The sequence below is a fragment of the Tachypleus tridentatus genome, chromosome 12 (assembly GCF_004210375.1).
Source record: "Tachypleus tridentatus isolate NWPU-2018 chromosome 12, ASM421037v1, whole genome shotgun sequence".
Taxonomy (NCBI): Eukaryota; Metazoa; Arthropoda; class Merostomata; order Xiphosura; family Limulidae; genus Tachypleus; species Tachypleus tridentatus.
In genome coordinates, this window is record NC_134836.1 from 120,015,486 (window position 1) to 120,038,625 (window position 23,140).

General features: G+C 32.2%; 3 protein-coding genes across 3 annotated transcripts in view; 1 reads left to right on the top strand and 2 right to left on the bottom strand.

Moving 5' to 3' along the window:
* LOC143234898 (uncharacterized) overlaps positions 1-13,539 on the bottom strand; it is a 42,767-nt gene extending 29,228 nt beyond the window's left edge. The window contains exons 1-6 of the mRNA XM_076472590.1: positions 13,292-13,539; positions 11,392-11,544; positions 6,566-6,622; positions 5,518-5,604; positions 2,027-2,194; positions 551-1,093 (exon numbers count right to left, since the gene is read on the bottom strand). Coding sequence (XP_076328705.1) covers positions 551-1,093; positions 2,027-2,194; positions 5,518-5,604; positions 6,566-6,622; positions 11,392-11,544; positions 13,292-13,339 — 1,056 coding nt within the window. The 5' untranslated portion in view covers positions 13,340-13,539. The remainder of the gene's footprint in view (positions 1-550; positions 1,094-2,026; positions 2,195-5,517; positions 5,605-6,565; positions 6,623-11,391; positions 11,545-13,291) is intronic.
* The window catches only part of LOC143234511 (kinesin heavy chain-like), a 367,254-nt gene that overhangs the window by 294,268 nt on the left and 49,846 nt on the right, over positions 1-23,140 (bottom strand). The window lies entirely within an intron of this gene.
* LOC143234899 (uncharacterized) overlaps positions 20,221-23,140 on the top strand; it is a 34,281-nt gene continuing 31,361 nt past the window's right edge. The window contains exon 1 of the mRNA XM_076472591.1: positions 20,221-20,299. The gene's annotated coding sequence lies outside the window, so the exon portion shown is untranslated. The remainder of the gene's footprint in view (positions 20,300-23,140) is intronic.

A 23,140-nucleotide genomic window follows, 5' to 3' on the forward strand; every position in this document is an offset into this window, starting at 1 on the left:
TTTATGAGACACAACTGCTGTCAACACTTCACTGTATTATTATCTGGGAACAAAACTTTGTATTTCATTCCAAACCACATCAACCCAAAGTGTTGAGGTAAATGATTTTAAAGGGTAATAAAATACAAGTAGTGTCTTTTAAATCTTACTGGAACTTAATGTTTATAACACTACCTTTCCTATCAGGATCACTTCTAACACAGGATCTAAAGATTTTGTTGATTAAATCTGTCACAGTAGTAAGTGTTTAGTGTTACAGTCTTTGGGCTGAGTAAATTCAGCAGTACCCTCACACAACACAGAAATAAAACACTCTCCAATCCTGTACTCCAAGCATATTCATTCTATAAAGACTTCAAAGCTACTATGAATTAGAACCCGACTTTAAGAAATATTTTTTAAATTTCATCTTCAATGTACATTTCTTTTTATCTTCCATTGCCAACAACCAAATATTTAAATTAGTGTTTTCAGAGTGAAAATACAGAGTAAAACAATAAAATAGACATATAAAATATGTAACTATAAAATAATCACAGATTTCTCCTACCTTCATTTCAGACTCCTGTATTAATTCTTCAATTTCAGCTTGAGCTGCCTGCAGCTTTTTATCTTTTTTTAAGCTTTCTTCCTTCAAAGTGTCAATTTCTAATCGAGACCGATTCTGCGCATCATCTAAAAGTCCCTGAAGTTCTTGAACCTTGTGTTGATTGTCAACTAGACTTGCAGACAGCCGTGCCATGTGCTCATCATTTTCTGCGAGTTGCTTCTGAAGTTCTTCTACTTGTGAAGAGAGTTTATATTTCTCACATTGTTCCTCCTTTAAAAGGCACTGAATTTGCTGGTGTTTGTTTTCCCACAGACTCTGGTTAGTTTCAAAAGTTTCTTTCCAATTATTCAACTCTGTCTGGTGTTCTTCTTGTAAAATGTCCAGCTCCGAGGACATACTAGATACTCTTTGAGATAGATTGACAATGACACTGTCTTTGTGAACCTTTTCCTGTTGCAGAAATATGACTTGATTTTTAGTTTCCAACAGTTCCTGAGCTGAAATCCCTGTTTTACTTTTCTGTTTACCAACCACATCCGTGGCCTTAAAAAAAAAAAAAAGGATTTTTACACTGTCTTTTTAAACAGTCATACTTAACTATAACCATACAAATCACTATAATAAACAATACTGTAATCTATATGTAAATAAAAACACTTTTCTTCATAAATATATTCTGTAGTTATAGCATTAGTTATAAAGAATAAATTTAATACCAAATAAACATACTGAAAAATTCATGTGCTAATTTCGATATCAGTGAGAAACAATGCCTTACAATTATGCCACTCACATCACACAATCTTGAACTAATAAATTTAGTTTAATAAAAGAAAGAAATCTACAAATGCTTGACCAAATTTGATATAACTGGCAAATCCAACTACAACAAAGAAGCAGAATTACACCCAAAGTCCTGATTTATACTTGTCCAACTGAATTAATTGCTAGTAAGTTTTTTTTAATTTTATTAAAACAAAGAACTTGCAATAAAAATGATTAAATGAAGGTTACAGAATGTAATTCAAATCTTAAATTCACCAGTATACTCTATAAATACAATAATTATACTTATTTTTTTTTATAAATGTATTAATCATTTTTATGAACATTCTGAAACATTTACTAAATATTTTGTATAAATACATTCTTGTTACTCATATAATGTTCTCTAAAAAACATTTACTTTAATACCAATGAACATAAAAACATTTCTCAACAGTCTGAGACACGAAATGATAATGTACACACACACACACACACTCTACCACCATAGGAACAGTTTTTCACGTAGTGTTCCTTACGTAGCAAAACACTTTAGAACTTGATAAGTACAGACGATCATGTTCAAACCAATCAGATACTTTATCTAAAACCATAATACAATGATTCTCCAACATAGGACCTTCAATTTTACTTTAAGAATACACAAAACAGGATTTGTATTTCTTCAATTATTCTTTTTAAAGTTCTTGCCTGTTTCAACTGAAGCTTAAGTGTACTGATTTCCTGAGCCAAAGCCTCAGCTTGAGTGGATGCTTCAGCCTGTATTGCATCTCTGTTTTCTAACGTTGTGACCAGTCGCTCAGATAGCTGTGAAATAATGTCATCCCTCTGAATAAGAGCATTCTGGAACTCTCTAATCTGTAAAAACAAGAATAATTTACATTTACACTATTTGTTACAGAAATAATAGAAAGCAAACCAAAAAAAAAAGCACAATGATACCAAAAGAATTTACCAAATGTTTATAATGTAATAAAGCAATAAAAACAATGGTTAATCCTTTTGCTTATGGCTTGCTATACACATTTCAAAACGTTAAGTACTTATAGCTTTTAATGCAGACTGTATATCCTCACAAAATTTGGCAGACTTTTAGTAAACATTACAAATTGTTTGTACATTAAAAATCAGATTTTTTAATTACATACATTTTTTTTACTGAGATTGATTTGTGAATATATTGAGCCTGTTTCATTACTAGTCTGAGTAAGAAGTGATTTTCATGTTATGATTAAAAAAACTATTCCTCTTCCTAAAATCCTCAAATATCATTCGTGTAATCTCTAAAATCTCCTAAGTACATTTCAAACGTATTATTTTTCAGTAAAACTTTATTTTTCACTTGTTATTTTCTCTACTCTAGATCCATAGTCAGTCAAATTGACCAACCTTGTAACCACAAAAAAAAAGTTGAAAAATATCTAGATTACCATTTTCTGATTTCTTACAATGACTTGAAATAGTAACATGACACTACATTTGTTTATCCTAAGTAACTTTAAACTCTTGGCCAGGCATGGCAAGGTGGTTAAGGCACTCAACTCGTAATCAAGTGTGCAAGTCTGAATCCCCATCGCACCAAACATGCTTAGCCCTTTCAGCCATGGGGTGTTATAATTCAATGGGCAATCCCACTATTCGTTGGTAAAAGAATAGCCCAAGAATTGATAGTGGGTGGTAACGACTAGCTTTCCCTCTAGTCTAACACTGCTAAATTAGGGACAGCTGGTGCAGATAGCACTTGCATAGCTTTGTGCAAAATTCAAAACAAACCAAAGCAAACTTTAAACTCTTAACAGTATACATCTATTTATACTTATATTTTATTGTTTTATTGCTCTGTGATTGTTATTTCAACAACTAAGTACTACCATTCATGTCATTATAGGTTGTAAATCACTTGGAAAACATGGAGCTCATTTTAGGCTATTGAATTACATTACCCATGAAATATTCTATGTTTAAGCTACTCAAGTGTTTTCCTCGTGAAACATTTTTAGTAATGGAAGTAATGTACTAAATTTTTTATTTAATTAAATAATACACCAAAGAAGAAAAATAATAACATGTGATAAAACAGACAAATTTTCAGTCTTTACTGCTATGCAACAAAAACCATCACATGTTCATCCAAGATAATCATTATCTTTCCAACAGGAATGAAGCTTGCACTAACTGAGAAACTGACAACTCTCTGTTCAGAAACCAATGTAATATAATTTGTCATTTGATAAATGAAAACCTTGGCTTTTTATTCTTTGTACTATTAACAAATCCTGAAAGAGAATGTGACAGATGGAGCACATGGGTCTAATTTTCTATTCAATGGTTCTGTAACAAAACATAATTAAAGGTTATAAAATTTGCAGTTAGTCTGAGCAATTACAATTTTATAGTGACTAATTCATGTCAAATTTCATACTTATTACAAGGGGTAGTGAATAAAACAGAGAAGATTGAATGGTTAGAGAAAATGTGTCAATTTCTTACACTAGGGGAAATTCAAGATTTTTTAAACTATTTCCTTATAAAATTAAAGACTTAAACCCTATATAATATTAAAGTATGGATTATCAGCTATAACATTATGTTAATTAGTATAACATGCAAAAAAAAATGGTGTAATTACAGTTAAATAACTTACTAAGAAACCATGACATGCAATTAAACCCTCCAGTTGCAAAAGGGTTAAAGGAAAAACACTTTAAATATATGGGCAAACCACTACAGAGAGGATCAAGAATTACAGAAATTAGTCATGACAGCAAAATGATCAAATGAAAAATACTTCAAACAGTTCAAAAAGTATCTCTATAGTCCATTTATATATATCCAGAAAATGCAAGGACTTCTATAACAAATAATTTCAGAAAATATTATTTTGGCAATCTTCACTATTCACAGTTCAGTGCTTTCAGAAATCCAGAAGATAACTACCATATTTACTGGCATCAAAGACACTATTTTTTCCCCAAAATAAGTCTCAAAAATTTACCCTGTAACTTCCAGGCAGAAGGTTACGTTGCTCATAGGCCTAAACCTAAGCCTACAGGAAGCATTTTGCTACTAGATAGTAAGCCAAGCACCTCTATACAACCCAGAATGAAATGTACAAGTTACTTTGTATTAAATAACAAATAAATAAACAAGAACAAGTCACCGTACAAATTGTGCTGTAATACCAGCATCTCTTTTTAACTCCTCAGGCTTGGAATAACATTATTACTGATAACAATACAGATATTCTAGAGGTAATATATGGTACACACTTTCAAAGGTAGATATGATAAGCACACAATAAATGAGACGTGGGCAAGGAATTATATACCGTAAGTCACTAAACAATCCAGGAAACATCTTGGTAAGGTAGGAGTTATATACCGTAAGTCACTAAACAATCCAGGAAACATCTTGGTAAGGTAGGAGTTATATACAGTAAAACACTAAACAATCCAGGAAACATCTTGGTAAGGTTGGTGGAAGTGTTGTGACCTTATTCCTATGGTTTTTTTTCAAAATTTAGCTAATTAAAATGGAGGTGCATCTTTGATGCCGGGAAATATGGTAATTTTATAACTACCATCAGCATCCATGTACTGCCTGTCAAAAGCCTGAATGCTCCACCAGCCTCATGCAGAATGCTGTTGCTCCAAACGACAATCAACACCCAACCAGAACTATCACTATCCTAGATGTAGGAACCATCTGTGTTATTATGACAGAAGACTATTCACTGTGGGATTTAAGTAGGTGCTGACATGCTTTCTGTTCTTCACCCTCCACCCAATTCTCTGCATTTTCTCTAGGCTGCTTTCCCCAGTGGAACCAGATGACCAATTATTTTAATAATAGCTGTATGATACCTATCCACAGTGATTGTCTCCAGCAGTACCTTTTAGGCAATCCCCTGCTTGTTTGGTGTCTCTGGGGTCATTACTGAGCAGAAGTATTACATTTTAAAAGGACAGTGGCTTGATGTCAGAATGTATGGTCTTTAAACTGCAACAACCTATAAAACAATTTTTCTTTTAAGCACTGTTGCTGTGCAATGCTGAGGTGATTTTTAACAAATACCGGGGTCTTTACAGGAGTGGCTGAAATACATCTCGTAACTAGTTTTGACCTTTAAAAATATTGCCTAAAGAAATCACTATTGAGGAAAGGTTATACGTTACACTAACCTTTATCCTGTATTCTTCAATGACTGCTTTGTAACTAGATTCTTCAATGTTTTCTTCAACTGCAGATTCTGTTAAATTATCTATGTGCTAAAGACAAAAACACAATATATATCAAGTTTTGTTTTGTCAATAGCCGTTATAATGTCAAAACATTATGGAAACATACCTTAAAAAGTACAATTCCCAACAAAATTATCTGAAAAAAAATTAAAATGATTCTTGCTCTACAAATATAAAAAAAAAATTCTAATTTCCAGAAACAAACATGTTTTAAATTTAGAATGCTAATAATTTAATGGTTATTCACTGCTAACTATTCATGCAAAATGTTTACACCATGATCAAAACATATATCTTGTCAGATATTCTAAAGAATTTTGTTTTTAAATACTTAAGTGAACTGATACAGAGATAAAACGTTTAGATGCATAAAACTGGATATTTCATTAAAATAAAGGAACTTCACAGTAAACAATTTCATGTTTTCTCACACACATTTTTAAAACAATTATGAATAAAACAACTCAAACTGAAAGGAAGTTTACACAAGAGTTTGTGTTACAAAACCTTTTATTTACACTAAGATAATAATTCACATGTATACAATATACAACCTAAACAGTGATACACAAGAGTTTGTGTTACAAAACCTTTTATTTACACTGAGATAATAATTCACATGTATACAATATACAACCTAAACAGTGATACTGCTTAAATTGTATACAAAATGATTAGTACAAAATTTTTTTTCCAACAAAATAGGTAAACATACTAATCATAGAAGTTATAATTGATTGCAATATTGTATTCTAAAGATAGCTGATATGGTTATTAAAATTAATTAAAATAAAGTGCACAATAACATTTTAACCTTTTTAAATCATCTTCAAGTTAACAAAAGAAGCCTGAAAATGACCTAAAGTTTTAATATTCATACAAGTAGGTTTCTCATCATCATGACTGGAATATTTATACATCTATTTTTACCTCAGAAAACATATACTTGAAATCCTTATTTTGGCTGTTTCAATGTTACATTACTTACCCCAAGGGATTCTTGCATGTCCTGAACTGTTGTTTCACTTGATGTCTGATCAATTTGCTGCAAAATCAGGAAATGTTGGAGTCAAAAGAATTTCAAAAACAAATAAAGAGTGTTGAACATTGGATTTTCGTGATAAGTACAAAGTGTGAGAGAGAGAAGTCGTTATAATAAAACCTTTGTAAAAAGAGAACAGTGGTCATTCAAACTTCAATAATTTTCTTCACTTATCTGTTATCACGATAGTTAGCATATGACATAACAGACACATACTCCAATGAGATAGCTTGAAGAGTATATAGGAATCACCAAGAGATTCCTGGAATGTCCTATGATGTAGGGCTCACTGATCTCTCACAAAGTGTGTCCTTGATATAATCATCACTGAGTTCTCATTTGGGTCCACACCATCATAACACATGTTACCATCTTGATAACCAAAACACCTGAAGACAGATTACTGAAATACCAACTCACTGGACTCCCATCCACAGAATTTAGTGCTTCCATGGCTGTTGGAGTCCATAATCGTCTTTCTTTTATTATTAAAACACAGCCTAAGTTATCTGTCAATGACTATCAAGTGTAATGAAGTTTACCAACTGATCAGCTTCCAGCTCTAAAAAGGCTCCTCCAAATATTTGTATGTTGCAAGAATAAAATAAAAAGTCAAGACTCAGATCCAAATTTGTTTGGATATCCCACATTTACAGTGAGTACAAATCCTTAGTAAAAAGTCAAGACTCTGATCCAGATTTGTTTGAATATCCCACATTTACAGTGAGCACAAATCCTTAGTAAAAAGTCAAGACTCAGATCCACATTTGTTTGGATATCCCACATTTACAGTGAGTACAAATCCTTAGTAAAAAGTCAAGACTCGGATCCACATTTGTTTGGATATCCCACATTTACAGTAAGTTCAAATCCTTAGTAAAAAGTCAAGACTCGGATCCACATTTGTTTGAATATCCCACATTTACAGTGAATACAAATCCTTAGTAAAAAGTCAAGACTCAGATCCACATTTGTTTGGATATCCCACATTTACAGTGAGTACAAATCCTTAGTAAAAAGTCAAGACTCGGATCCAGATTTGTTTGGATATCCCACATTTACAGTGAATACAAATCCTTAGTAAAAAGTCAAGACTCAGATCCACATTTGTTTGGATATCCCACATTTACAGTGAGTACAAATCCTTAGTAAAAAGTCAAGACTCGGATCCAGATTTGTTTGGATATCCAACATTTACAGTAAGTTCAAAGCCTTAGTGTTGTATCCAAGTATATAACCTGCTTTAATGGAAAAACATCCTGGAAGTCCATAAAGAAATGCACAGATGCCATCATGAGACTCAAGTTGCAACATGCAACCCTAAACAATGTATAAAATGTTATACTTTTACAACTTTTCAACATCTGGTTAACACGAATTTTACAATGACATGTTAAACACCTACATGACGACTTCTTGAAAATACCTTACTACAAATATATGAAAATGTAAAACTAGCAGCTATTACAGTTATAACACACTAACTTTCAGTTCTTATGATGAAAGAATCATTCCACTCAGGTGACATACAAAGACAACAAATAATTAAAACTGAAATGAAATACAAACAAATTAAATACATTATAAGACAAATCAGGAATAACAAAATTACAATACAAAACACAAAAATAAACAAACAAAATCAGAATTTCACTACCAATCAAACTTACAATGTATGTACTTCAAACAAAAGGTAAACAAATTAGAAGCTAGAAAGAAAAATCTTACATGAAAAGATTAAGCAAATAATACAACAAAATGAAACTACAAGTATATTCCAAATACAAAATAACCATAGCACATAAGAAACAAGTGAGCATTAAACTGAAGACACAACCATGTTGAGATACTCCAGTGGATCCTGCCACTGATAAAGATTTATTAAAGTGTAACAATTGTTTGTTACAACATCTCTTTTGAAATGAACATTGGTTCATCATTATTCACTGTAACCTTAATGAGAATATTACTTTATTAACATTTTATAGAGTAAAATTTAAACAATGTACCACTCCACTGAATGTTACTAGTGTAATCGACAATTATTTCCAACAAATTGGGCTGAAGTCTTCTAGTAATGATTTAAAACTCCAAGTCAACCTCAGCTAGGTCCTCACACTTTTATTAGCAAACGTCCTCTGACTATAGACATTTTTCACAAGCAAGCAAAAGAACCCCTTCCCAGTAATGGGAAAAGTTTAAGTTACTCTATCAATTTAAATTATTTCGTGGACTTTAACCTGTTCAGTGCCGTAGACAAGATAACTCATCCAAGTCAATCGGTAACACAGTGCCACGGATGAGTTAATTCGTTCCAAATAATACCTAACTTCAACACTAGATGTTAGCGCCATACATGCATTTGACCTACTTACAAATTGTTTCACTTTCGATCCAAAATGGCGTCACGAAAAAAGTCACAAAATGAAGAAGCATTAGAGTTGTATTGTAGCAGCTGAAATACTTGGCAGTCAACAGGTTAAATAACTTAATTTGTGACTGAGAGTCAAAACTCTGATCTACTTGTACCACCCACTACAGAAAGTAGTGGTGTCATGCTGAGCCACTCAATAATAACATAAGGTAAATCTACTTTACTATTCTAGAAGTTATGTCACATTTTGAAATGTAAATGGTAGTATGATTAATTAATTTTTATTATGGAACATTCTGTTTGATCACCAACATTATTCATACCTGTTCTCACACAATGTCAAATGTGAATGTTGAGCTGCATGCACAGTTTTCAAAACACAGAGAAGGAAGAGACTGCTGTAAGTGAGCAACAGACACCATGGTTTACAATGTATACAAAATTCATTGTGAATGTACTCACTCCTGTAACACCAGGATGTTTGTTTGTTTTTCAACCACAAGAGGATGTGAAATCCAACAAAACTTTTTATAAAGCAGCATAATCTGAGACAAACTCCCAACAGTGTAATCCCGTAATTGTAAGCAGATACAGCTATCTCACAGAATATGTTTCACTGTCTTAGAAACAAACCAACAACTGTACAAAAGTGACAACAGTTTCTAACCTAGAAGGTTTAGTAACCTGTTTGTTCAAAATTTCAACTTTCACAAGATTACGTAATCTGAATACATTAAGTTGTAATTGACATCAAAATAAATACAGAACTGTGCGTGTTTAATCCACAGCATCACAAGTTAGAACCCAAATTTTATGCAATAAAACTATCTTGTTTAAATAAAACTAAAACATTCAGTAATATGTTCAAATCTTTAGGAACTGTTCAACCTTACCCTGCCTAATGCATTTGTAAGTCAAAATTACTAAACATGCAACACAGACACTGTTTACTTTCACTTCAAATGAATAACCAACTGCTACTTCACTTTAAAAGAACTGGCACACATGCTCTACGGCTATCTCAGTTGCCTCAACTACTAAATATTCCTTTAATAACTCCAGCAAAGCAAAGGATCCATCATTTTTTCACCTGATATTATGTAGATTCTAAAGTAACTGTGTCAATGGAAATATCATACTCATGGATATTCCAAAGAGTATTTATTGATTATTCTTCACTTGCATTAAAAACATACAAAATTCACAATTGTTAATCCTTATGGCTTTATTAAATATACCAATATTTCAACCCATATTCTTTATTAGCCACAAAAGTTGTATTTTTGTCCAGACATCACCTTTCTGCATATAACTAAATACACAGAAACTGGTTTAAATATTTTTCCTGATATTTCAATTACATGTATGGACAGAGGAAAATATTTGGAATACATACATTTATTTATTTGTCACATACACATGCACATCATAAGAAGAGTTGTAAAAAAAAACACAAATGATGCACACTGTTACAGAAGTTCCAAGTTTATTTCCATAAACAAAACTCCACTATGAAATCTTTCATATCATATTAGATTTCACAATCCACTACTCAGGTTCCAATTTTCAAAGCCCACTTTTTCTCTATTGTCTTTTGAGTAATGCTGGACTATGTTTGAGGTCTGTACTCCTGTACCACTTTGTGAGTGGAGAACTCATTTTATAAACAAATAGCAACAAGTTAAAATATAAAACAAAAAGCCATGATTAACTATAAAAAACCTCAATATTTGTAAAAGTTTGTTAACATTACAAGAAAACCGTTTACATGTACTTCTTCCCTTTTGCCTATGTTTTCTGGTGACATCTATTATTCAGTTCTTAAATAACACTATGTTTAACACGTACACAAAATCACTATTGTACCAGCTTCCATTCTTGGCCAATTGTCTTAAAGACTATTGAAGTCAGAAATATGGAAAAGTTTTGATAAGCTTCTTGGAAAAAAAAACATGTAATGAAGAGATAAAATAATTAATTAGCAAAACTTAACAAATTAACCAATCACAATGGGAAAACATACTAAATTCTGTCTCTAGGATATACTAAAAATAATAATAGCATATAATTAATTTTTGTTAATCTTAGATGTTTTACAGGAGCTTACACTTAAGCTGCAAAGATTTCCAATATGAGATACAGCAATATATACAGAGTCAAAATGTTGAGGTTTATTATGACACATTTATTTTGCTTTTACACCAAATGACAAGTATATTCCTCTGTATGGGGAAGTTGAATGTTATCTCCTTTAAGTCTTTAAAGACCTCAAATGCACACTTAAAAAAGTAAAATTACAAGAGTTGTCTTCCAAGACTACTATCACAATAATTAATATACTATGCATGTTTCACCTAACATGTATTGAGTGTTCTAACCAACAAAACAAGAAACCTACTTGCACTTCCTCAGTACTTTGAAATGATTCATCAGTTTCAGTAGCAGTATGATCCGACATATGTTCACCTTCATTAACCTCTTCCAAGGAACACTGGTCAGTTTTTTTCTTTTTCTTTGACCTACTGTTTTTCTTCTTTAATAACTCAGCCAGCTATAAATACATAAACATTTTACACACAAGCTTAAGGACGTGAGTTAAAAACATTCCTCACACCTTCATAAAACAATGTTATTTCAAAAGTATCATGTTAAATTTTATGACTGTAACAAATGTATCTTGATTACATCATATTTGGTTTAGTTGTTAAAAAATAAGCTGTACAATGAGTTATCTATGCTGTACCCAACATGGTTTTTAGTGTTGCATCTTCAGGCATATTCACATTAAAAATTTTCTTGAGAGCTTCGAATGCAGTTATTCCAGTAGTTGAAATGTAGGCCTGAGCTAGATGTCAGATAAACTAGTATTTTACAGATATATATGAATAATGTTAAATTTTCAATAAATTTTTTTCTCAATTATGGTTTTGCAAATTTCAACACAACTTGTCCAACTGATAATTTATCCTTATTAACACCTAAAATTCTTACACAACCACCCACCAAAATGTGTTAAACATGCTAGTCAGTAGACTAAATGTAGGGATGGCAAAGGTTCTCAGTACAAATATCCACACTAAAACACAAATAATGACAAACAGCTTTACTTCAAAAAATGATCGTAAGTCATACGTTTCTCTACCCAATAAGGCAACAAACCATCACTAAGACATAAAAGTGACCAAGCCACCAAACTGTTCATCTTTCTTCTTGTTTCAGTCTAAATAAATCTACAAATACTTTATCACTAATGTCAATTTAAAACTAAATCCACTCTGTGTTTATGGACAGTGCACGATGTTATTGTTTAATTGTAATAACTAGCAGTAATTTAAAAAAAATAATACTACTGCAAATAATGTTCTGATTATCCTCTGCAGTTAGCTTTCTGATAAAAATCTGGTGTTCCTTTACAAAATTTAAGTACAAGGCAAAACAGAAAATATCAGCCAATAACAAATCAACAACAGATTACTATAACATACAAATACTCAATGCTTTGTACACTGTACAATCAATATCTTTAGGAAGTCAACCTCCAAACTGTGTATGAAGTGAAGGAGTTTAAAAAATCAATACACATATGAAGAGTTAGCTGGCATAATCCTTTATCTCTAATGTATACGCCACTTTTCAGCTGTGCAGATCATCCCAAAGTTTAATTGAGAAATCATTAAATTCGTGTTATGTGAGAAAACAATTTTTATATTGTGTACAAAAAATAAGCTGAATATGAAAATTTTGAGACTTAGATTCAAATGTCTGAATGTGATAACCAGAGCTAAAAGCATACATAGGTTAGTGTCACTGTTCAAGAGATTTCTAATCCCTTGCTGACATACCAGTTCGGTTGTGGTCTCATTATAATACATATCACTCTACTTCAGCAGTATACTACAAGGTAGTATAAATATTTTTAATATTTACTTTGTTTCAGTTTTCATTTAAATTCTATTATTTAATTTCCAGCGTTATATTTTTTAGTAAAGTTCCTGATACTTCGAGAATTTTCGCTTCGCCACCAACAGCCGTTTAAATTTTTTAAATAAATATTTTATGGCTACGTTCATATTCGTGATATTGACCATATCTGGTATTTCTACTATTTGTAAATATTGTGACAACCTTAGGGTCAAATAAATACGATGATTAAAGTTTAAACAATAATAATACTAAATTTGTGTTCACTCTCATCTTAAAATCAAAGCGTAGTCATAAAATTTGTGAAAAAGGCATAATCTTAACATCGATAGTAAACTTAAGCCTACAGTTTAACGTTAGCCTATTTTTATTTTTACCTTTTCTTTGCCAGCCTGTACTTTCTTCTGTCTTTCATCTTCTTCCATAATAATAATAAATATTATTGTTGTCTAGTTATTAAATACAAGCTTAAAACATGACAAACTGCACAATGATAAAGTTTTAAAAGAAGAGAACATATTATATTTATTTACAACTTATATTAAACGAAAGTTATCATCCCACAAAAAAAAATCTTAATTCACTTATACGTTATACTAAGTTGGCACGCAGACACGCCTGCCATCTTCTGTGAAAAGAATTAAAATATCATATTTCTCACAAAAATATTTGAATTCCTTTTTTTTTTTTTTTTTTCAATATAAATAAATAATATTTTTATTCTCATCTAATGAGCAAATAAGCAAGATAATGTGAGGAAGTACTTAAGATCAGTGGTGGGATTCAAAAATTTTAAGAAGGGGTTCTCTCAAGGGAAGGCCTCAATAATAACGGGTTCTCTTACTTTTCCGGAAGTCTATACTGATACATCATTTGAAAAGGAAAATAATGGAAAAAGTGCTTTAAAATCTTTTATTTATTTCATTTTAAAAATTTCCAAATAATCAATTGATTGTCATCATATTTGTCCGTTTTTTTCTGTTTCACTCTATTATCATCTGCACTGTGATTATTGACTGCATTCACTTGACGAACTTTGTCAATAATACGGTCTGTGATTTTCTCATTAAATCTTTCTTGTCGAAATGTGTGATGAAGTGTGACGCAATCAGTTTCCACGACATCAACAATTCGACGGTATAATTGAAGCCATCAACGGGTTCGCTAAGCTCAAAAATTTTTAAGAACGGGTTCGCGCGAACCCCTGCGAACCCCCTGAATCCCACCACTGCTTAAGATCACAAGAAAAAGTAAAAGAAAACCATACCTTTCTACCATTTTAAGCATTCAACATCCGCAATGAAAAGCACAAAAACAAATCACTTCAGATACATTTGCCAATACAATAAAAGTTTCAAAGAATTCAAATTATTAGCACAAAAAGTTTATCAGGCTAAACATTCCACAAAGAAAAAACCTTCAATTTAAGGAAGAGTTAGTTTCATTTACACTTCCCAAACCTAAACCTATTATCCCAAGGCAGTGGTGTTAAAGGTTTTCTTTGAATTTCCTGCAAAACTACACAAGTGTTATCTGCACTAGTTGTCTCTAATTTAGCAGTGAAAGACTAGATGGAAGACAACTAGTCATCATTACACATTGTAAGCTCTTGGGATACTCTTTTATTAACTAATAGTGGGATTAACCGTAACATTATAAATCCTCCACGACTAAAAGGGTAAACCTGTGACCATCAGATTGCGAATCAGATCCTCTAACTACCTGGCTATGTGGCGTTAACGTCAACTGGACATTGCCAGGGCATGCTTACATTACAGTACTTTCTATGTGTAATCTGCTTGAGGCTACGGTGAAAGAAATGTAAGTGTTGTGATATTCCATTTATGAAATTATATAAAAACAACAGTACTTTATATAAAATTAGCTATCTTACCAGTTCTGTGCAAAGAGAACATTTAACTTTGCAAAAGATAAAAGGTATACTGTATTACGTATTAACGCCTGACTTTGACAACTTGTTGATTGTTTTTCCTCTCCTTTTATCTTGCATAATCCAACTATTTTAACACACTCTATCATGTTTCAGTCCTATAGGCTGACTATTTATCACTTCACTCAGGCAGCTGCCGAGCACATGACTGATCAGGCCTGCCCTCGGATACGCCACTGCTCCAAGCATTTAAGTCCATATTTCTGATATTTTACGTGATGGTATTATGAAGTACTAAATGATCTCCCGAGATATTAGACCTTCAAATAATTCGACTAATATTTCCTAGTATGTATGAAATAATGAGGCTGAGCACTTTTAGCATAATGAACGTAACCTTTATTATAGAACGGACAAAGGGGAAATACAGAGTACTTATTTGTTCACACTAAAATTAGTCACTTCTGTTAGATTATTATTATCTCTGCCATTTGTTTTTCTCGGAATAAGCTTCTGTCATATTAAACATGATAATCTGAAAGTAATAACAATTTCTTGTATTATTCAAGTCACTTTTGGTCATTTCAATTAAAACAAACAAACGCGATGATTCTTAAATTTATCACTTAATCTGCTGATGGCAAAAATCGTTCCCTTGTCTTTTTATTACGTGCTCTGTTTTGTTTCAATTTTTACTACGAAAACGTTTACATATATCATTGGGGAATAAATAAAAATTATGTAATTTAAATGAAAAGAAATTAGCCACTTTCAAATTTATTTATACGTTTGCGTACAAAGATTTTGAAAATTAAAATGTAGATGAAAATTAAAAGCGCACTTTACCGAATAACGAGAATATAAAGTACTAAGCATGCTTGCATGCTATGTGTATATAATGGATTACTCACATTTCATTCAGAATTCCTTCAAATAATATTTTTAACTTGTGTTGTAAATGAATAATTTATGATTTACATTGTGTTTAGTTTTTTTTTAATTTCTACTAATTCAAGTTTAGCTCTATTTAATATTTTCTGCCATATCTATAGTACTGCAGTACTACGTTTATTTTAAGGTAATAAGTATGTACTATAAGTTTTACACTTCAGTAGAAAGTAAATCTAGCAAGTACCATTTTCAAAATAAAGAACTGTTGTATAAGAGAAATAATTAGACATTAAAGATAGACCACAATCCAAGAGAGTTTGAAGGTCAAGTAGATGTCTTTTTCTGGATGCAAACCTTAAAGTATTATCTAAAATCTCAATTCAGCCACTGAACCAAAAAGGAGAACTGCAACCTGGAACATTCAGAGCAAATTACCAGGTTTAAAACCCGAACGTAACCTTCAGCTCTAATTCACTGACAGCATGGAATACTGAAGGCCATAGTAATGACTTGCTTTCCTTCGAACCTTGTGGGAAGAGTTTTACAGAACACCCAGAATGTTACAGACCAGTGGGATTGAACACTTCCAGTGATCATTATCCCCTACAATCAGGAAGAGGCTAGACGTGACTCTGGTGGTTGAAGTCTGCCATTTGGACGCGTGTCATTGCCAGGAGATGAATGATTAAGATTGTTACACGTGAAGCACATGAAAGCTTTTTCAATATGAAATATATGCTGCTACAACCACAATGAATGATGGAAAATGTTAAGCTCATTAAAACTTGGAAGACGACTCACTTACATAAAGTCATCATTCTGTAGTCTTGGAATAGGAATCAAACATTCATCCAAATATCTGTGTATAAAACCTTGCATTCAGGAGAAAAGGTTAATAGATGGGTTAACCACTAAAATGAAGTAACATTCCTTATTTTCAGGAGTTAAGAAGTGATGTTTCATGATAGGATGTATGTTATTCCTCGCGTGGTAGCCATTTATTCTTACATAGTTAGAACAGCTGAAATCAGTAGATATGCTATCTAGAACATTACAACAGTTTCAACCACTGGAAACGCTGTACAGCTGGATTTAGGAGTTTAAAATGCATTTATATGTCGTGGAAACTCTTATTTTCCAGGATATTGAACATTTTTTTGGTAGTGAAATGCCAATATCACATTGCCCTATCTAGCAAAGTATTATTGAAATTTCTACAGAGTGAACTATGCAATACTCACCAGCAGTATTGTCTAGGTATCCCAGGTAACTTGGCCTGTGCCAATACATCTGCTGTTTATTTATATAAAACAAAACAGCTGGACCACACAGAAATCCTTTCCTGGTTCTAATATTTTCTGTGGACATTATTACTAGAAAAGTTGATGTTATTGATCTAACACCTAGAACATCTGGCCAAATTAAAAAATAATCACTAAAATATCTTATCCATCTAAAAGTTGACAGGATTTTACGATCCCTTTTTTATTAACACACAGGTAGAATTTTGAAATGGATATTACAGTCTGTTTATGTGTATGTAAGTGAAAAATTTAAGTAGTATTTACATACAAGCATATGTCGTTGAAACCCTTATTTTCCAGGATATTGAATATTTTTTGGTAGTGAAATGTCTATATGACATTGCTGTATCTAGCAAAGTATTAGTGAATAAATTATGTTTTACACTGTGTTTATTTTTCACTTTCTACTAATTCAAGTCAGAAATTAAAGAGTAACTATATTTAATATTTTTCAAAATTCTGATAACAAATAATATGAATAAGGTTGAGATGAAGTTGAATATAAAATATTTTGCCCGTATTTAAGAAATATTGACTCTAGTGAGTGAATCGACATAAGAGTTGCAGTACAATATTGTGATAGTCTGGATACGCAAACAAAAATAGCAAACATTTTCATTTGAAAAAAAAGAAAGTAGTGCATGTATCTACTCTGACAAACAAACAGTTCTTTCTTCTTCCATTTAACATTTAGTTCTGCTGCCTGCAATCTCTCAGGATCACTTTCAGCAGAACCAAAACAATGACAATAAAAAGATAGATCCTTTCAGTTGATTGGCTGTTCGATAACTGAACTAAAAAGTGTGCTCAAAGCTAGATCGTAGACTCTCTTTCTTTGTCCAGTGGATGGCATCACTTCGTGAACTCTGTTTCCTGACAACATTGATCAGCTGTCGATTTCAGTTAAAGTAATAATCGAGCACCAAACTATTTCAGTGCAACTAGTTCAACCTGTATGCTTGAACGAATGCTGAAATATCCTTGTTTGCAGAGGAGGTGTCACCTACTAAAAACAATAAAGAAACACAATAACTTTATGAAGTAAATGTTAACAATTATTTGGATAATTTGTTGCTGCCATTACATTGTGGAAACTAAACAATTAAAATTTCGAAAAGTTTTATAGCATTATAAAAAATAGAAAGCACATGACATGCTGGTATATTACATGTGTATGTCTTAAACAGAAAGAAGTTCACGAATGGCTTTGTTCTGTAGTTTCTTCAAGTTGAATTTTGCTAATTTGAGTATGAAAATAAAAAGTTTGGTTTGAATTTCGCACAAAGCTATTGGGAGGGCTATCTGCGCTAGCCATCCCTAATTTAGTGGTGTAAGACAAGAGGGAAGACAGTGAGTCATCACCATCCACCGCCAATTCTTTTACCAACGAATAGTGGGATTGCTCGTAACATTATAACGCCCCCATGGCTGGAAGGGCGAATATGTTTGGTGTGATGGGGATTCGAACCTGCCACCCTTGGATTACGAGTCGAGTGTCTTAACCATCTGGTCATGCTGGGCCAGAGCGAGGGAGAATCGTTTGGTTTGTTTTGAATTTCGCACAAAGTTACACGAGAGCTATCTGCGCTAGCCGTTCCTAATTTAGCCATGTAAGTCTGGAGGGAAGGAAGCTAGTCATCAACATTCACCTCCAACTCTTGGGTTACTATTTTACCAACGAATAGTGGGATTGACCGTCACATTATAACGCCCCCACGGCTGAAAGGGCGAGCATATTTGATGTGACGGGGATGAGGGAGAATCGAACCAATAAGAGCTTGTGAATAAAGTCTTCACTTAACTTGTCCTATCCAAATAACTAGAAAATTTTACGTTATTAGTGGCGGTTAAAGACGATTCATATAAACAAAATATAGTAGTGGTCGAGACGGTATTATTATAATTTATTGGTAAAATGACAACTGTAATTTTAATCTAAAAATGAATTTATAACCAATGATTTATTTATTTGTTTATTGCTAAGCACAAATCTGCAAAATTGATTGTTTGTGCTGTGCCCAACACTGGTATCAAAACCCAGATTTTAGCGTTATAAGTCTTAAGACATACCACTAAAGTTCTAGCATGACCTCATGGTTAAGGCACTCGATTTGCATTCTGAGGATAGCGGATTCGAGTCCTGTTTTCGAACATGTTCTTCCTTTGGGCAGTGGGTAGCGTTATAGTGTGAGGGTCAATCCCAATATTCATTGAGTCTTGCATGGCGCCCAACTCGTTCGTAGTCTACGAGTTCGAATCTCCGTCACGAAACATAATCACTTTTTCAGCTGTGGGGCATTATATATGGCAGTCAGCGTCACTATTTTTAGTAAAATAGTAGCCTCAGAGTTTGAGGTTGATAGTTGCCTTATTCTGATCTATCACTACTAAATTAGGGACGGCTAGCATAGATGACTCTCGAATAATTATATGTAAAATTCTAAACAAACTACACCCACTATTCGACGATAAAGAGTAGCCGAAGAGTTGGCGGTGAGTGGTGTTGATTAACTGCCTTCTTTCTAATATATTAATTCAAAATTAGGAAAATTAGAGACGACTAGAGTTAATACTTCTCCAGTAGCTTTGTGCGAAAACCAAAGTTACAAATATTTTTTGTTCTTGAATTTCGCCCAAAGCTACTCAAGGGCTATCTGCGCTAGCCATCCCTAATTTAGCAGTGTAAGACAAAAGGGAAGGCAGCTAGTCATCACCACCCACCGCCAGCTCTTGGGCTCCTCTTTTTACTAACAAATAGTGGGATTGATTGTCACATTATAACGCTCCCATGGCTGTAAGGGCGAGCATGTTTGGTGCGATGGGGATTCAAACCCGCGACCCTCGGATTACGAGTCGAACGCCTTAACCCACCTGGCTATGACGGGCCCAACTTACAAATTTATCATTGAAACACTTGATCTCCGATAAAGATTATATATACAAACACACAACACAGAGGGTGGTGGTGAGGGTCAGTTTTACTGATAGGACTATTTCTGCTAGTATTTTTTATATTTATAATTTTTATAATGTGCATCTTTTTGTTTTGCCATTTGATTGTAATTATTTATATTAGTTATACACCTAACTACAGCTGACATAAAGAGTCTTTCTGTTTATTCGTTATTTAAATATTTCTATTTGATTTTATGCCCACGTTTCTGCTACAATTCATAAAATCTATCGGAGAGATTTTTTATTTATGTTCATTTTTTATGCAGTCGTTACGAATTGTCTGAATTTGTTCAAACTATCTTTTGAGAGTGTGGCGCTTTGGATCAGCCAAGAGGAGACTAATGGTAACAAAATATCAAATTAATATTATTATTAGTTATAATTAATTATTAGGTAAACTGGTTTTAAAATGAACCTACTATAGAACTTAAAAGTGTTATTTCCTCAGTTCAAGCGGTTGTGGTAAACGTTTCGCGCAATTTCATTGTTGCAAATTAAAATTTTGCTTTTACATTTTATACGGTAACCCAGTTTGGCATTGATTTTTCCTAACTCGTCGAAATTTAACAGTTTAAGATACACTTTACAGTGAGTTTCTCAACCTTATTGTGGAATTCAATTTTTAATTTTAAATTATTACAAGCTTATTTGCAGTCTTAATGCACTGTACAGTCGGTAGTGTAACTTTTAACACAACAGTATGTTTTGAGTTTTGTTTCATACTTCGATATTTGATTTGCCTTCTGGTCTTTATAGGCCTATGAATATGATGCATGCCTAGCAATAGCGATCTATAAATTAACCCTAAAGTACCAAAAACATGGTAAAAAGTTCTTTGAAAGTTTATCTGAAAGTTCCAGCATGTTTTGTTTTTTTTAATTTCGTTTTATGTAGGTTTAATCTTGTTTATGACTTTTACTGATTTTATTTCAAGAAAAATTAGTACCCATTGTTAGAGTCGGATTGTGAGTGGAATAAGTGGGTCCAAATGTCCTGCTCCCCTGGATTAATCTGACTTGTAGTAAAATGAAAAAGTTAATAAAAAACTAGATATCTCCTTGTAAAACGTGTTTGCAACTGTGTTGCTATAACAACAAATAGCTTAATCATTTCATGTAAACCCACATTTTTTTTCTTCTAAAAACTTATTCATTTATAAATATTTGCTCATCCATATAAGTTATAACAAAACATTCAGTAATTCTGGAGAGTAAGAAGTTGATTGAGACACCTCAACATATATTTTGACAATTGGATCAACCAAAACTTTATGATGACTATAATTGCAGTGATAAGATATTAGCTAAAATGTTGGTAATAAAAAAAATAAGGTAATTAATAATAAGAACTTATGAATGAAAGCAAAAACAGAATGTAGCATGTCAGCCATGCTGTGCCTTTAATGTCCAATGCTAACAAGAGCTTTCCCCAGTACTAAGACTCATCAAGCCCTGATGTAGTAATGATTTTAGGTACTATTTAGGTCATCACTTTTCTTGAACAGTGAAAGTCATGATGTAAAGTAAATTGTAATTATTACCAAGTTTATTAAGTTATTCACAACTCTGAGTTTTAGGGTAAGGTTTTATGATGCAATATTATTATTTTTTACAACAGATTATAAGTCTATGATTATCTTTAATTATTTTTAATATCAATCGGAAGAACTAGTGAATTGGCAAGTTTCTTTTTCTAAGAGTGGATTATACAACCAGTGCATCAGTGGGAGAAAACCACATCTGTAATACAAAGAACTTACAAAGAGAAGTGCCTTAACAATAATTTAGGGTGAAAGTGACATGGAAAGAATCATAAACAGAAATAGCTTTTTTTTTTAGCCTACTAAGTGTATTTGATTTATTTATGGGGCTCAGTTTTAAGGAACCATTCAAAAAGGTTGTCTTTCCCTCACTAAGTATTCAGTTTAGCCCTTCCATTGATCTTTGTTATATCTACTCCTGTAGACCTATGTGTATACTGTTTGTTAGTTTTGTAAGCTAACATTTAATATAAAGTACTACATTAAAAAGACAAAATTAATGTGAGAATCATTTGGTATAACAGGTAAGATATATTTATGAAAAGGTTTTCAGCTTTGCTTTGCATTTTGATCACATTTGCATTGGAATACTTGATCGATGCTACTTTGAGATGCTACAAGTTTTTTATACATTTCAAAACTATTTGATTTGAAATTTTCTTAAGTTATATAAAAATCACAAGTACGGATTTTAAAAATTAAAATAGGCCATATATTAAATATTACCTATCTAAATATGAAAATATATAATTAATAGATTCCTTAACCACTTTGAAAAATTGTACTTATGTATTAAATTTCATTTAGTTAAAGCAATTTGACACAAGTTATAATAAAGTTGTGTGTGTGTGTGTTGATATATATAGTTCATTTCAGTAATTATATTCATTGTATTAAACATTAAAATAAAAACTTAAAACCAGCTTTTATTACTAAAATATTCATTAAGCATTCCCTTAAATTTCTTTAACTTTATCCACCACATTTGAAGGTAATTCTTTTCAGAGGCCAACTAGCTTGGTATAAAAATCAAGCTGTCTTCTCTGAAAATGACTACCATCCTACCAAAATGTATATCTGTATCCCCTTACCTGTACCATTATCTCCATTAAATATAGAGAGAAAAATGATGGATCAATACTGTCAAGTCACTTAAACATCTTAAACATGTTAATCGGTTTTCCCTCTAGTTTTTCTTTTTAGAAGGGAACACTAGTTCAGTGATCTAGACTTGACCTTGTATCAACCTCTCCATTCCAGATATTAACCTAGTGGTCCTAACCTGAACCCCTTCCAACAATTTAATGTATTTTTTAAGGTAAGAAGTCCAAGACTGAACACAATACTCCAAAAAGTAGACGAACCAACAGCCTATACATTGAAACTATAATTTCTCTAGACTGAATGCAAACAATACACCAAAACGTAGCTTAACCAACAGCCTATACATTGAAATTATAATTTCTTTGGACTTGTATGGAATATTTTTGTAGATACAACCTGAATTCCTATTTGCTCTACCACTAACAACAACAACACATGATTTGGATGGTTTAAGAAACTGATCAAACAAAATATTTTTTTCTCCATAACACTGTTAAGGTTATCTCATGATTATAATTAAAAACCATCTGCCAATTAGTTC